Genomic DNA, 17,821 nt, shown 5'->3' on the forward strand with positions numbered 1-17,821 from the left:
ACTCTTCCTTGGTGTTTTAACATTTTAGATTAGATCACTTTTTTTATCATCTTGGCGTCTCTGCCAGATTTCACCACCTATACACACAATATGAAAATATATTTTTGGATCAATAGGATTCCTAGTGAACTTTGATCCTCCCCAAAATATTGGAATATGATCACGGAAAGGTTGTCAAAACATCGGATACAATATTTTTTATAAAGGGACGTCATGATATTCACAATTCCTAAATGATCAAATAGCTACTATGTACTCTCACCTTTTTCGAGTTATGCCTTGCTCCACTGCCAAGCACTGAGAATCATAATAGAAGCAGCCATAGTTCTCATTTCACAAATAAATGCTATTGCAAGAAAAAATTTTCAAATACTGTATCTCAGATAAATATCAGATTCATGTAAACTTCAGGAGATTTGTCTTAGAGGTTGTGGTTAACTTGTTAATTCAAGACTAGACCTTGGCTTGTTAATGCCATCAACACAGTCACAGTCTCTGAAAAATGGGACTGAACATAAACAAAATACTAAAAATATTAGGGCCCAGCTAATTCTGGGAGTGAAGAAGAGGCTCATACTACTGAAAGCATGAATTCATAGCCGTGACAGGGGTCAAAATTAGAATTTCAGATCAAAGTAAAGTTTTCTTCATGTAAAGTTTTCTTCATGTTTGTTTCAAAGGAATGGAATCATGCAATCTTAGCGAAAGAATCGAGATATGTCTTGGATAGACCTTTAAAGGATGATTACACCTAAGAGTAGACATAGCCATGGCGTGTCTGACCTAATAAATGTAATTCCCCATCCCTTCAACTGAAATAAAAAAATAAAAAATCTGGGAAAATGTGGAGGATTAATTACAATATACATCTTTAATATTGCCTTTTAACAATACAGGTCTCGATTGAGATGATGGTTGTTGTTGCCTCCGACCGACACCGTTGCAGTCTCTGAACCGACCGACCTCCGATCGGCGGTCCCGACACAATAACAATGCAACCGAACATGGTGCAGTAGCATACTCCCATTTCTATATGGGAGCTTGTACTGCGGCTGTAACCGTCCGTCGCACAAACTCCCATAGAAGGAGGCTGCAAGGAGAAAGGGCCCTGCTAGGGCCCCCCCCAAACTTGCTTTCCGACATGCTTTCCATGTAGGAAAGCCTGACATGGAAAGCCTGTCACAAACTGAGCATCGTAATGCCAACGGCATAAACGTCGTCCATTGGGATAACGGGCCGGTCTCCGACTGCCAGACGGGCTCCTTGATCCCGTCGGAAGCCAGCCAGAATGACCGCCGGTTTCAAATCCGACTGCCTAAATTGTTATAAGGCAGTTAGAATTGAAACCACAATGGGGCCTGGAAAGTCTCCGACCTATGGTCGGAGACTTTCTGGGCCTCATCGTAATAAGGCCCTCAGTGTTGAATTATTTCTTCTTCCTCTCCTCCTCGAACACTAACTCTAACATTTAGCATGAAAGACCGGACTCTATACAATGTCAACGACATGCAGTGTATTATAGTGTGCTTTTTATTGCAATAGAGTAATACAAATACTCCAAGGATTAAGTATATGGCGAGTATGGAGAACACATTTTTCTCATTCTTTTAACAAACTGTCCGACCCGGCCATTCTAAACATGAATTTGTGTCGATTTCCATAACTTGCTTGTATTAAATAAATGAATGCACTGATATCCTGCAATTAATTGTGGCTCTGCTCCAACACATAACCCATTCATTTTATTAGATCAAACTTCGCTGTTGCAATGCAGTTCAAACTCCATGCAATTACCACACTGTCCACAATGATTTTGGAAATTGTCCAGTTACTAACATGAAAATGTTGGAAGTCCAATGGTTTTTATTGCACAACTCTGGGAACACACATTTTTTTAATGTTTACTAAAGAACTTGGCCTTTTAACTTCTATCTATCTATCTATCTAGGAGGTATCTAGGAGCATCATTAATTCATAATCTTAAAAAAAGACGTCTCTCAAACCAGATTTGCTCAGAATTATTTTAAGGGGGTATATGAATTAAATGGAGACGACTGCATCTACAAATATATATTTCATTCTTTATTTTTTCATATTTTCCCCCAAAGGTCAACCAATTCCATAATTTTGATCATATGTAATTACTTCATGTAGTGCACATCTAAAGAAAATGTATTTCACATACTGTTACATATTGCACATTTTAGAAATTGTATTTCACAATGTATTCTTCCTATACACAGAGACAACCATTTGTATACATGTAAGAATTTATTTTAAGGCAAATGTAAAATGGATGTATTTTTTTCGCAAACTGTGAAACTTACGGTCATAATAATGTTTACAATATGCAGTATTTTGAATTGAGTTTTCACATATGCCATTTCATGCTATAAGGTGTTTCTATAGTCAGTATGAAGAACATTTCTTGAATTCATATAGAACCACTGAATACTCAATGCAATCTAATGTACCTGTCCTATTTTTTAAATGGTAGCACTTAAAATTGACATTTAGATAATATCTATGCGTCTGAATGAAGTAAAGTAATTTGGCCAGAATTTAAAGTGGTTTTCAAGGATTACAGATTATGCCCAAATGGGTAGAGTAAGGATTATAACCTATGTCACCCATGATCCAAGTTAAGCAAATACATTATTGGTTCTATCAAGTAGGCACTCACTGACTGATTAAATGTGCCATTCTGACCATGCACTAATGATTAACGAGTAATGGGGCAAATCTAATCATGCAGCTAGCATTAATGACCGGTGCAAATCTTAACATTCTACTGGTATTAATTCTTAACATATGGTGGAGATTCTTGGCTCAATGATGCTCACTCCAATATAATGACTACACTGGAATAATGAGTGCAAGTCTTGCTAAAGTGTACATAATCTTGGAACAATTGTTGCCTACCCTCGGTTAATGTTTGCTGCAGCACTCACCCTATATTTAATTATGCACTTGTTCACTCCATCTGTCCATGCACTTACTCATCCATCCATCTATCTATCCATCCAACCAATGCCATATAACCACCTTCATCCATCAACATGACCGCGCGCTCAATGATAAATCACTTTCATTTATAAATAGCCAGACTTTACCAAAGATTGTCAATATAAAGGCTTACTGTATATAGATCAGAAGTTGCCTCCCTACTCATGGCAGGAAATTAGCAGCCACAAAAGACCCCATGAGAGGGCGGTAACACTTAAATACAACCTCCAATGAATGTTACCTTTGAAAGGTTCTATTTCAGGACAAGCAGAGGTCTATCAGTAAGAACATCCCCTATTGCTAAGAGATAAGATTTGAGCCGTACCTAAAGTGCCAATACGTTGCTACACAGATACAATGGAGCGGCAGAGGAAAGTTAATCACATTTATTTTACCATGAAGCATTGCATTCCAAGGTTTGCATAGGCAAAAGTGTTTTCCCAAGCAAATTATGAGACCTTCTTTAGTTTATGTGCGTTCGATAAAGATGACCACTCAATCGACCGCAGTCTGCTGAATATGCTACAAAATGCACATATTACGTCTGCACCAATGTCCTTCCGTTAACTTCCTGCCGTCTCAAGAGTTGAATTGAAAAATGTGCATGATTCCTGAATGTTTGTGGGCATGAACCAGCATTCTGGATTAAAAAATGTTCCACCCAACAATAACTCCGGTCCGCCACTCCTCTGGATCCGCACATTGCATCAATATGGAAATCACATGCCGGATGAGCTTTCTCAATTTCAAATTTGTTACTGTGGAAAAATCAACTTCTGTGCAAGGGTGGATCACCTATAGTTTCGCAAGGCCATTACCTCCTCCTGCCGTTTCCACACAGGACTTCCTCTTCATGTTCTCAGTCTGTCCGCCTTCGACTCCCAGCTATGGAATATGGCACCAACAAGCCATTTTGACAGTAAATAGTGTGCACAATAAAACTGCACTATTGTAACAAAAATAGTAAATCTGTGAGCACTGCCGCCAACTGCGGTTCTTCCAGATGGGTGTCAGGACTCTGCCTTCCTTGATTTCTTCCCCATATTTTAGTTATAGAAATAATCAATATTAGCCTAATATTTGCAATTGGTATAATTTAAAAAACAAATGATGACCCTTGCTGAGAGGGTCACGCAGCAGTGTCAGAGAGGCAGTAAATTCATCTGGTGGTTGGCAGAGACACTAAAGAGACAGTTCAGGGAATGTGAAGTCCCAAATCTTGAGGGTTTGACATGGCTCAGTACACCCCACCACTCAAAGATCAGATGCCACTGACTCCCACCATATTCTCTTAAATGAAGATGCTAGATTATCTGATGAATGAATGAAACCAGCATATATTATCCAGATATTGGCTTACTGTTGTGGAACAGAAATACATACCTGTTGTATTACCCTCGGCATAGAGGCAATCCCTGCTTGCCAGTGACCAAAGGTCAGCTTTACCACTACTGCCCTCAGCCACAAGTGGCTCCTGATAGTTGCCGTAGCTGTAAACATATGGTTTTGAAGACATTCTTAAGGGGGGCAAGTACCGCAGGTAACTTGGGCTCAGTGTGCAAAGAATGTTATATTTTTTTATAGTATATATTATATATAGTACATCTCATTTTAAATCTACAGCTAGCATTCTAACTCGAATTGGAGAGACTCCCTAGTTTACACACAGATATTAAATACTGCGAGTTATTTTGTATATACACATTACACACAACTTTTTGGACTTTAACTGCATTGTTGAGAGGCTATGGTTGATGTTCTTGACTTTTCCTATATTCATTCATTTTCTATATCTAACCGAGTTTTACGCGTACAAGCGTATTGGCATGTTGGTTGTGAACCACAAAGTCTCATTGTGGTATTTTGTCTACATGTTTGTCCCGTTAAGACTTTTGTCTGTATTTCTCTAAAAAGACTAATGTACACAACCAAAATGAATTTCTGCTGTGGTAACACTGTACCTGTACTATTGTTTATTTTTTCTAGATTGGCCCCTGAAGAAGGATGATGTCCCGAAATGCATTGGGCACCATAATTCCGAATGTAATACATTTTTACTTTATCAACATATATTATTTGTTGAGGCTAATGGACTGAGGTTCATTTGGTCAGGATTGGTCTTTGTATTAGCGAACAGTCAAGCTATTGTTTTGTTAGAATAAATAAGAAGTTTTGAGAATGTATACGAATCATTACAATTGTTCAATTTTGTAAGATAAATTCACACGCAGTGCACACTGAGTCCAAGTTACCTGTTGTACTTGGCCCCCTTATATATTTTTGGTAACAGATGTTTGGCAGCACACGATTCAGTGTTGCACGCGCTTTGATACATCTTTTGATTAGAAGTGTCATTCCTTAAAATATTGGAGCGCACAATACACACAACAAAGTTTTGAGACATTCTTGCCATTTTAATGTAAATTATCATGAGGAACTCACCCTTCTCAGGGTCCTTTAAACGACCTCGGATGTGCTCCACAGATCTCTGTACTTCTTCCTCCTTGCATACGTTAAGCTGGACAGTTTGCATCCGACCACACTTCATGTTATCCAGCTCTCTCGCACCCTCATGGCCTGTATCCTGTGGCAGTGAAAGAGAACAATTAGATAATGTCTGACTGGAACTACCACCAAAGAACACCTGCCTGCTAACCACTTTGGAAAACAAAGAGGATCTTTCAACCAAAAACTCATATTTAGACATTTTATACTTTTCCAATATATGATGCTTTCCAATAAGCCATTGTAGGGTTATTAAAAGTACTTGTTACTCTCCCCTGAGGCGAAAAGCCGGGGGTTCTTTACACTTTTCTTTCCTGAAGCGCACAGACACGCGGATTGATTTATATCGCTGTTACTGCAGAAATTTTTAAATCCTGTACATATTTTAACTGCTACTGTTTTAATTTGCGGGAACCAAAGTCCGCTACAGGGCAACAATTTCTCAGCACCGAGGCGTGCTTCTCTTACCCCCTCATCCCGGCGTGGCCAATTACGGGCTGACGACGCGGGACAGGGGCGCCATCTTGGAGGGAGGAAGGGTTGGCGGTCCAGTGGCAGGACGCCTCCCGCCCTCCCGGATACTTAAGGAGCTGTTTCCTTAGGCTCGCTGTACTTGTTACTCTCCCCTGAGGCGAAAAGCCGGGGGTTCTTTACACTTTTCTTTCCTGAAGCGCACAGACACGCGGATTGATTTATAACGCTGTTACTGCAGAAATTTTTAAATCCTGTACATATTTTAACTGCTACTGTTTTAATTTGCGGGAACCAAAGTCCGCTACAGGGCAACAATTTCTCAGCACCGAGGCGTGCTTCTCTTACCCCCTCATCCCGGCGTGGCCAATTACGGGCTGACGACGCGGGACAGGGGCGCCATCTTGGAGGGAGGAAGGGTTGGCGGTCCAGTGGCAGGACGCCTCCCGCCCTCCCGGATACTTAAGGAGCTGTTTCCTTAGACTCGCTGTACTTGTTACTCTCCCCTGAGGCGAAAAGCCGGGGGTTCTTTACACTTTTCTTTCCTGAAGCGCACAGACACGCGGATTGATTTATAACGCTGTTACTGCAGAAATTTTTTAATCCTGTACATATTTTAACTGCTACTGTTTTAATTTGCGGGAACCAAAGTCCGCTACAGGGCAACAATTTCTCAGCACCGAGGCGTGCTTCTCTTACCCCCTCATCCCGGCGTGGCCAATTACGGGCTGACGACGCGGGACAGGGGCGCCATCTTGGAGGGAGGAAGGGTTGGCGGTCCAGTGGCAGGACGCCTCCCGCCCTCCCGGATACTTAAGGAGCTGTTTCCTTAGGCTCGCTGTACTTGTTACTCTCCCCTGAGGCGAAAAGCCGGGGGTTCTTTACACTTTTCTTTCCTGAAGCGCACAGACACGCGGATTGATTTATAACGCTGTTACTGCAGAAATTTTTAAATCCTGTACATATTTTAACTGCTACTGTTTTAATTTGCGGGAACCAAAGTCCGCTACAGGGCAACAATTTCTCAGCACCGAGGCGTGCTTCTCTTACCCCCTCATCCCGGCGTGGCCAATTACGGGCTGACGACGCGGGACAGGGGCGCCATCTTGGAGGGAGGAAGGGTTGGCGGTCCAGTGGCAGGAGGCCTCCCGCCCTCCCGGATACTTAAGGAGCTGTTTCCTTAGGCTCGCTGTACTTGTTACTCTCCCCTGAGGCGAAAAGCCGGGGGTTCTTTACACTTTTCTTTCCTGAAGCGCACAGACACGCGGATTGATTTATAACGCTGTTACTGCAGAAATTTTTAAATCCTGTACATATTTTAACTGCTACTGTTTTAATTTGCGGGAACCAAAGTCCGCTACAGGGCAACAATTTCTCAGCACCGAGGCGTGCTTCTCTTACCCCCTCATCCCGGCGTGGCCAATTACGGGCTGACGACGCGGGACAGGGGCGCCATCTTGGAGGGAGGAAGGGTTGGCGGTCCAGTGGCAGGACGCCTCCCACCCTCCTCAACAGGATATAAAACAATGGGGTCATTCCGTCCGCGCAGCGGGCGGGCGCAGCGGGCGCAGCGGGCGCGCCGAAGGCGCGCCAAAGGCGGGCCCGTCTGCGCCCGTCCGCGCCAGACACGGGCCTAGGGCCACCCCCCCTGGTCAAAATGTCCACGCGAGCCTCATTTCCTACCCACGCTCGGCTTTGATAGATCTACGCCCGCAAACTTCGCATCACTGCACAAGGTACAGCCCTGACTCTTTGCTATCAAAAATTGAATTGCAATGTAAATATTGTCAAATGTCTACCCCTTTATTAAATAAAGGAATAGATGGCGAAAACGGGATTAAAACAAATCAAATGTTTAAAATAGCTCTGATTAATGTGCGCTCCTTACCTAAACACAGGCAAGAGGTAGCTGATGTACTCACTGACAGGAACATAGATATTATGTTCCTGACAGAGACTTGGCTGGACAAAGCCTCGGACCCAGACCTCGTGATAGCCGTTCCACCTGGATATAACTGCTACAGACTAGATAGAAGTGGCAAACGAGGTGGTGGGGTTGCAATAATTGCCCGTGACTTTTTTAAAATCCGCACTACTGCCTTACCTTTAAAGGCATGTGAGGCGCTTCAATTTGATATTTACCTCTCACCATCAAACAATTTTAAAGGTATATTACTTTATAGAAGACCAGAAACCAGGGCAGATTTTCTGGCAGAAATACTTACTATTCTGGAAACTTCCGGCACTGATAACTCGATAACTCTGTTAGGTGATTTTAATTTCCATTTGGAATGTGGCGAAGACAAGGACACCATTTCACTGCAATCTGAAATGGAGGTCTTTGGTCTAGCTCAGCTGGTGAAAGGACCTACCCATAAGGCAGGCCATACCCTAGATGGTATCTTTACCAACTTGGAAAATATATCAGTGTCCGATATCTTACCCATGACATGGTCTGATCATTATTTGGTTTTGGCAACCATTCAAATTAACAAAGTTATAACACCCTCTACATCCTCCTCGCGAGAATTGTTTAAGGTCTGGAAAGATATCAATATTCCCTGCTTTAAGGAGGCGTTGGTGAACTCCACTCCCAAATGGGCAGATGACCCAGATACCGTTGTCGAACAATATTACACATGGATAGGCCAGGCGGCCAATAAATTGGTACCCGAAAAAAGAATGTCCAGAAATAGAAATACCCCTTCAGCCCCTTGGTATACTGAAGAGCTCAAAAAACTGAAACAGCAATGCCGAAACAAAGAAAGAACATGGAGAAAAAAGTATGATAATAAGGATAAGATAGCGTACAAGGAACTCTTAACCCAATATAAACTTCTAATAATAGAGACAAAAAAGAAGTTTTATACAGAGCAAATCGAAAGCGCTAAAAACTCACATAAAAAGCTTTTCGAAATAACTAAACATCTTGCGGGATGTGCCCCAGATCTTAACCCTCCTTGCTCACAAGAGTTCTGTGATTCACTAGCAACATTCTTCTTCACCAAAGTAAATGACATATTTTCAGCATTTAATCAAGGTGAAGATCAAAGGATCGCGAAAATAAATACTTCCCCTCCAAGCAATACCCTTTCATGCTTTGCAGAAGTAACAGATTCCAATATCCAAGACATCGTGAAAACAATTAAATCTGGATCAGCCCTGGACCCTTGCCCTTTGAACACCCTTCGGTCACTAATAGGTACTATAATCCCAGTCATCACTCAATTGACCAATCTCATGTTCCACACAGGAATCTTTCCCAGTCAGTTGAAGAAAACACTACTTAAACCACTCCTGAAGAAACCTGGCTTGGACAAAGCAGAATTAAAAAACTATAGGCCTATAGCCAACCTACCTTTTATCGCGAAAGTAATTGAGAAAGCTATGAACGCTCAACTTGCGGGATTCATCGAGCAATACCATCTGCTCGATGAAACACAATTCGGGTTCCGTAAATATCACGGGACGGAAACAGCCCTCATAAAGGCAGCAGACGACATCCGATTAATTAGAGACCAAGGTGGAACCGCACTATTGGTGCTCTTAGATTTATCAGCTGCCTTCGACACGGTTGACCATAAGATCCTAGTCAACCGTGTCGAAAGGATGGGCGTGCAAGGTACAGCGAAAGACCTAATAGCGTCTTTTCTAGCAGAAAGATCCCAGGCAGTCATACTGGGCCAGTATGAATCTGCTGAATTATCACTGCCGTGTGGGGTACCACAAGGTTCATCCCTTAGTCCGACACTTTTTAATATCTATGTGTCGGACCTCGCAAATACCATCAAAGCGCACGGGATGAACCTTACCTCATACGCAGATGACACTCAGCTGATACTGGCTGTCAGAAATGACGGGGAAACAGTGGCGGAAAATTTCAAGACAGGGATATTGGCCATTGGAAAATGGATGTCCGAAAACTGCTTGAAATTAAATTCCGACAAAACTGAGGTGGTCATTTTTGGCCACCTCAGTCCAAGCTGGTCCCCCACTTGGTGGCCATCATCTTTCGGAGCTGTACCTGTGCCAGCTACGAAAGTGAGAAACTTGGGTGTCATCTTTGATGACAACCTAAACTTCATGGCTCACGCAAACCAGACAGCTTCCAATGCCTTCTTCAAGCTACGATTGGTGAGGAAGATTCTTCCGTTTCTCCCTACCAACGTGGGAAAGACACTGGTTAGTGCAATGGTCCTTTCAGCGCTGGACTATTGCAACGGCTTGTTTGCAAATGCCCAAGCGAAAACAATCAAGAAATTGCAGACAATCCAGAATGCAGCAGCCAGGCTTCTCCTTAATATTCCAAAATTCAAGCCCATATCTGAATCTTTGAGAAGTCTCCACTGGCTACCTGTTAGGAACCGAATTAAGTTTAAGACGCTATGTATCGTCTATAAAGCACGGCACCATCAAGCGCCTCAGTTCTTATGCGACCATCTTGTCCCGTACATTCCCACTCGAATGTTACGATCTGCAGGACAGAATGACCTGATTGTGCCTCGAACCAGACTGGTCAACTGGGGAGACAGACGTTTTCTAGTCGCCGCCCCAAGATTGTGGAACATACTTCCACAAAACATAAGATCAAGTCCAAATTTATTGTCCTTCAGAAAGAAACTGAAAACCTGGCTATTTAATCTCTAAAAACTATACAGACCATATAGGAGGGTAAACAGTACAGCGCCGAGACGCCTGCGGGCATTTGTTCGCGCTTAATAAATGCCAAAAATAAATAAATAAAATAAATAAATAAAAGTGGCACAGATCTGCTCTGAATTGAACATACTTAGGATATTGGAATCCTGCAAATTTGCCTCTGTTATTAGTATGCACAGATCAGTCCAGAAAATAATGTTCTTGCACTTGCCTCCCAAGCCGCCTTGAAAATAAAACCCTCTCCTCTAAATCAATGATGCACCGCAGACCTTCATCATTTCATCCATCCCATTCAGCTAAGCCTGCTCTCCAGTTAACATTAGTTATCAAAAAATGCTTGATGTATTTGAAAAAATAATCCAGACCTTCAGAGATTTACATTCGCTATAGACTGTGTAAAGAAGATGGCTCCATTTTCAAAACTAATGACTTGTTCCTACACAAGTGATTTACCATGCCTTTTTCAAACCAACATTGGCTACAGCTCTTCTCATTGGGCAGTCTATCAGTCTTTGGTCTGAAACAGTTCTCAAACCAATCCTTGATGTTCCTAGTTGACAACTTGGCTTCATTTGCAAGAGTACGGCATACGGGAGAGGTTCCAATCTTGTTTCAGTCCACATAATGGAATGAAAATATCTTGGTCTAATGTTGATTAGAACATTGGAATGTTGAGCGCTCCATTGGCGACAACGGAGTGCTCAGAGCTCCCAATGGCTGGTAACAGCCTGGAGCATCAACATTCCAATGTTTTCCTACCACAGAGTCGGAGGTGATTTCAACCCCCTCGGGCTCCGTGAGGCCCCTGTTTTACTAATTAGAACATTCTGTCCTCCGTAGCGGGCTATACCGGTCATTACAGGCCTGCTCCTTCGTTCAAGGATCTCGCCTTTGATGACCGGTATAGTCTGCTACGGCGGGCTATAAGGCTATATATAGTACCTGATTTCAATCATGTTCTACATTTGGTTCTCACAAACATACATCTCAATTGGCTTCAACCAAATGTAAAGATTTTGGGCCTGGCTGACTCTACCATCAGGTTTCAGTTTCTCTTGCTGACTTAGTAAGTCAAATTGAGGAAAATCCCCTTCTGCCCTCAGAGAGAATGCCATTGTTACTTACTACCCAGAGCAACCTACATTCTTCAGAACAGATGTACTCTGAATTAGACTACTTTACGTATGACAGAAGGGTGTAAAACATATTTCTATTTAGTGCTGCATCTCCTGGACCAAATCTCTTGCTGCCCTCTTCCAAACTTGTTACTACTTTTTCTACAAACTACTAAATACTTTACGCTTTAAATCTGCAACACCTATCCTTTAACTTCAGTTGCATTATTATCTGGTCAAAGCCCTGTGATTCGCAGTAGTATATAATTGAAAAACGAGAGAAATAATCCACTTCATGTTGATTTTTTAGAACGAGATTAAATAAGTAAATGTCTCCCAAAACTGAAGGTGTTGCTAACACTACATAGAATGACAACATTCCCTTTTTACAGAACTGGCAAAACTTTGTAGCATACCGAGTTCTATGCCACATCTTCTACAGAAACAACTTTGTAATCTATCACACATCTCTATATGTATTTGTCCTGGAAAATATATATATATATATATATATATATATATTCCAACCTTTCGTCCACGTTTCAAAGAACGACGTCCAAGCCTCAAATGTATTTCAAACTGGATTTATTTCACATCCCACTCGACGCGTTTCGGGAATAGCCTTCCCTTTGTCACGACTCGTGACAAAGGGAAGGCTATTCCCGAAACGCGTCGAGTGGGATGTGAAATAAATCCAGTTTGAAATACATTTGAGGCTTGGACGTCGTTCTTTGAAACGTGGACGAAAGGTTGGAGTATTTTGGGACTGGCGATCCCGTCCAAAGCCCGCCGCTGTAAGGGGCCAACACAGCTTAGCGCCAAAAACTCGGCTGGAATATATATATATATATATATATATATATATATATATATATATATATATATATAAGAGACAGAGAGAGAGAGTGAAAGAGAAAGAGAGAGAGAGAAAGAGAGAGAGAGGGAGAGAAAGAGACAGAGAGAGGCAGAAAGAGACAGAGGAACAGAGTGAGACAGAGACAGAGAGAGAGAGAGAGAGAGACAGAGACAGAGACAGAGACAGAGAGAGAGACAGAGAGACAAAGAGACAGAGAGCGAGATATATATATATATATATATATATATATATAGAGAGAGAGAGAGAGAAATAGAGATTCCTGAAACTTCTGGATATAAATTTAGACTTCTTTGTTTGGGTTCAAAATGTGGTAAATATATGATAAAATAAAGATATTAAGGTGCACACAGTGGATTAAAAGCCTACAATGTGGCTTGTAGAAAACACTACGAGTTGCATGTTCCCTTCTGCGGAGCTGCTGCACGCGTTGCTCATATACCCTACAGAGTTGATGCACTTACCTTCAGAAGGCACCCAGCAAAGACAGTGAAGCCTTTGGAATGCAGGTGTTTGGCCACCGAAAAGCCAAATCCAGAGTCACAGCCAGTAACAAGGACACCTTTGCCGTCAACCTGAGGAAAAAATATGAAGTCCAAAGAGTTTACAAATGCACTTAAAAGGTAAAGAAACCTCGTCGCCATCTACACACTGGCCATCGATTTGATGCTTTAGTTTTAAAGGACACAGTATGGCTGTTTATATGTGTAGGGCACTACAGAAGAATTTGCACTGTGATAAAAACTGATCTTTTTCATCCAGCAAAATCTCGAAATGCTGGTAACCGAAAACTAAACACAAAAACGAACTGCTTTTAACTCATCCCAAGGCACTCAACGTTAACCAAGATGGTTCAACATGTTAAGTGCGTACTGCTGAGATTTGCAAATTCAATCCCAAGCACAGGCATATCAGCTATTCACACTCACCAGGCCAATAAACTAAGTCATGTCTTAAATGCATATAAAATGCTCAGGAAGCAGACCTGGAGATATCTAAACATGTAATGTCCTGATGCAGGTAAGCTAAGAGATATATCATGCTAAGTGAGACCTAAATGTTACTCTTTTAAGCTTGAAACACAAGAAGTGAGCAGGGAAGGAGCTAGATAGTTGATGTGGGGTGGTGGGAGGGTATTGGTTGATTGGTCGATATTCCATGATTGTATACACAGCGTTATAACTTTGATACAATACGTAGATGTGCATAAAGGATGCCAACACTGTGTGTTGGATGATATATACATGTATGTTGGACTAGTTCTGAAAAATCAATAAAATAGTTTTTTTTAAAAATAAGCTTGAAACACACTATAAGAAAGGAAAATCACTGATAACATAACCTGGGTAAAACAAATAAGCTATGCGTCAGTAGGAAACATGGCACATACACTGACGAAAACAAACAAAAGAGCGAGAGACTGCCTGACTTACTATTAAAATTCCCACAATTTCTTCAACAGGTGTTTGGTAGGAGGAAAACACCCAAGACAAATATACCAGACCAGTTACGCTACCTACAATATTGCAAAAGTGGAGAGCAGAGGTAGAATGATGGGTTTTAGGTCAAGCTTACTAGACAACACATGTGGGGTCAGTCACAAGGCATTTTGTGGCATTACAAAAACAGAGGGTCTTTGAGACCTCCCATTGCTTTCTATTGGTTGCCTTTGCTTGTCACTCATTTGCCTGCTTCAGATTCATGACCCAGCTTGTAAATACTGTGTTTGTCCCCACATGGGGATTTGCTTCTTTACAATCTCTTTGATTGGCTGCCATCGCTGCTGGCGCTCCATGCCTTACAGGTTGTACCTCTTCTTTTGTGAGAACCACTCCATTAATGCTTGTTAAAAGAGATGGCGTTTACAGATGTGAAGAATTCAGATGAGTTTCAAGCCATCTTTTAATATGAATTTTCAGGCTCCTTATTTAATCCCAAAGTAAGGTTCTATAGCTTTTTTCAATTCTTGGGAAAAATATGTAGGCTACTGTAAAAAAAAAAAAAAGAAAATGCAGGGATCCTGAAAACTGCTGAGGATCTCTCACAGTGTGCATCATACTACCCAACTGCCTTTAAAACGTGGATGCAAACATATTTACAAACTTTTTATCCACTAGATTGGAGGCCATATTAAACTAGATAGCAACCTGAATTTGGTCTTTTCTTAACAAATACACAAAGAAAAAAAGGCACTTAAAAATGTGACTAGGTGAAGATATCAACTACCTCTAGAATAAGCCTTGTGCAAGGTCATATACAGAAGGCATCCGACCTCTGACAGATGACCCCTGGCAAGAGGCATACTGTCCCATAAGTGCAATTAGATGGATGTTGAACTAAATATGGAAGAGAATGTTTATACTGATATTTACCATAAATGTTGACTAAATAAAGACGGCTTCTTTGCCACATACTACAAACCTGTTCATCTTCATTTAATGGCCTCCTGATGACGTGTCAAGACTGAGCAATCTACACGCAGTGCTTAAATTGTAAACGAATAAGTGCCAGGGTTCTCGTCAGGAGGCCACTACAGCTTGCAACACCCATTGCTGCTGACATCGATGCCAATAATAGAAACACAACTACTAACTATCAAACTCCTACAAGTGTGGCAATTTGGACTGTTTCAGGCCCCCAAAGCTTTCAGAATGGCTTGGGCGGCAGGTAATAGTAATTTTTAATGTACATTGAATTAATAATGAACTTTTGTTGTTGTACTCTCTAAATTAGCCAGACAGCGCCACCTTGTGGCAAACAGGCACAAGCACTGGTGTTGTCAAGTAAGTGTCGGTGCTGAGCACGTAAACCACTGTCTCAAATTAACTTTGAAGGCCTTGGTGCAAACACCACCGCTAACGTAGACGCAGTTAACATGTCCGCACACGATAAATATTCTGTTTACCATAATGGCACATTTGCACCAGTGCTGGGGTGAGAGACACAAAGGAGTTTTCAAATGCTTTATTGAAGTGGTGTTAAAATTGAAATAAAAACGAATGATTATTGAAAAAGTAGAAAAAAAGAGAGAGTTCAGGTCAGAAAGGACAGGTTACAGCTACCAACTGTCAAGAGCTGATGCCTGACCTCGGGGCTTCTCAAGTAAGACTGACCCTTCCAGACGTCAAATGATCAGTCTCTCTAGAAATACAGGTTACAGAAAAGCTCGCCGGAATGCCAAATCTGCCAACTGGATTGAGCAAGCGAAAGTAGTCGCGACGTATAAAGCACATGGAAGAAGAAAAAAGTGTCAATTAAGCAGGAGGTCATGTTGAAGCTTGGCCTGACTTCAAGGTTTGACAAAGCTTGACAGAGGTTTTTGGGGGTAGACAGGGCGAGGAACCCTTTGTGAAGAAGAACCACTCTAAATACATGCAGCCAGACAAAAAAAAAAAAGAATTCCCTTAGTACTTAATGGTGACTACTCTGCAAACCTGCATGTAAGCATAAGCGACAGTGCTCAAAAGCTGCACAGACAGAAGTGGCACAGATCTCCGAGCAATGCTGTGCACATACATGGGTACCAGGGCCAGCCGGAGAAGCAGCACAAGAAGCTCCATGGTATTTGCGCCCTCATATTCTAGTACCCAGCATGCAGCCTGTACCTAAAAGATGAATAGAGATGTTTCCATCTGCAAGGCAGGTATGGACATGCATCCGTAGCCAGAAGATGTTCTAGCTAAATCGCGATATCCAGTAAGGTACGATAAGCTGAAAAGATTTTCAAAGAGAGACAAAAAAAACACACACATACAAAATTGTCATATCCAAAAACAATGGATTTTTTTAAGACTGGTATAGGACTAATATTTTTAATATAGAACAGGAGCCCATAATTTGTACATTTAATACCGACATGCATTCGTCTGCTTGCAGTCTCTCTCGTGTCAAACTATGAAGATGGCTGCAGTGTGCCTTTGCAAATCCCTTGGGGTCATATATAATTCTAATAGATAGTGTGATTTTTAACTTCTGCCTTCAGCTCCAGGTCACCATGAGAAAACCTTTTACAAGATCAAGGGCTGATTTAGAGTTTGGTAGAGAGGGCACCCTGTTGTATTGACGACAAAGTACCCTCTCTGCCCAACTGAAGGCCCGCCTGCCTGATTTACAGACAGGTGGACCTTAATAATGTCAGTGGAGGCGACTATTTTGTCGCTGACATACACCTTTGATGGCCTGACAGAGGAAGGGCCGTCGGAGGTTTGGTGATTCAACCGCCCACCCGATTAGAGTGGGAGATGCAACTCCAGCTTTCACTGCCCCTTACCCCCATCTCCCATGGTGTTTGGGGGGGGGGGGTCATTAGTCTGAGTTTATAAAAAAAATCCTGCTTTGTGATTGGTTTTTAAAATACAAAAACACATTAAAAGTTTAACAGACGTATCGTCATTTTGACGGTACAGTCTTTCAAACTTTTAATGCATTGACAGGAACCGTTGCGCCGGCGGGTCCTGCCAATGTTATCGGATGTACACTGGCCAGTGGAAATCTCTAAATTTGAAGGGCAAAGGATGATTGGTATGGGGGGAGTAAAGTTTTTTGCCATACCCACAGATTTACCTCCATCCGCCAAAGTCTAAATCAGGCCCCATGTCTTAAAACAGTTGACATGTACTGGATTCCCATTGCACGCAGGATGTGCCGTTATTCAATTTTCACAAAAATAATATTGCCAAAACATATAATGAACATTAAGTGATAAATTCTGATCTGTGTTCCCCTTTTAGTCAATCCCATGGCATTCAGACACAAATTTGTGCCGCTGGGAGGTTCTATGGAAGTCTACCATGAGTTAGCCGACTCAAGCGGTACAAGCTGCCGATACACACCTGCTCTTGTTGGCTTGCATAAGACCGCCTGTCACCTGAGGACACGAAGGGAGACACACACCTACAAAGAAAAACAGTATTTGGGTAAAAGGTCACCCCCAGCACGAATTCCAGTGCGGCGCCCACATACCCAGGTAAACAAAGTATTCAGGTGAAAGGTTACTCATATGTCAACATAGGCTGACGTCTGCGTAGAAGCCTTTTGCTTTACTAACAAACAGATTAGCAACGAATGGACAAAGATGCTCCAGCTCGCTGAACTACCTTATACATTTTTGTAAATTAAGTACATATTAGTACTAGAAATTAAGATTTTTTGGGGACACTTGCATTTTTTTTTTTTTTAGGAGCCTACATTG

The 17,821-nt window shown here is 41.9% G+C and overlaps 1 protein-coding gene across 2 annotated transcripts in view; it reads right to left on the bottom strand.

The window, feature by feature from the left end:
• BDH1 (3-hydroxybutyrate dehydrogenase 1) overlaps positions 1 to 17,821 on the bottom strand; it is a 65,665-nt gene that overhangs the window by 39,817 nt on the left and 8,027 nt on the right. For both annotated transcript variants that reach the window (XM_086944272.1, XM_086944273.1), the window contains exons 3-5: positions 17,463 to 17,523; positions 13,095 to 13,205; positions 5,449 to 5,590 (exon numbers count right to left, since the gene is read on the bottom strand). In XM_086944272.1, coding sequence (XP_086800398.1) covers positions 5,449 to 5,590; positions 13,095 to 13,205; positions 17,463 to 17,523 — 314 coding nt within the window. The remainder of the gene's footprint in view (positions 1 to 5,448; positions 5,591 to 13,094; positions 13,206 to 17,462; positions 17,524 to 17,821) is intronic.

This window comes from Lissotriton vulgaris, chromosome 11 (genome assembly GCF_964263255.1).
Source record: "Lissotriton vulgaris chromosome 11, aLisVul1.2, whole genome shotgun sequence".
Taxonomy (NCBI): Eukaryota; Metazoa; Chordata; class Amphibia; order Caudata; family Salamandridae; genus Lissotriton; species Lissotriton vulgaris.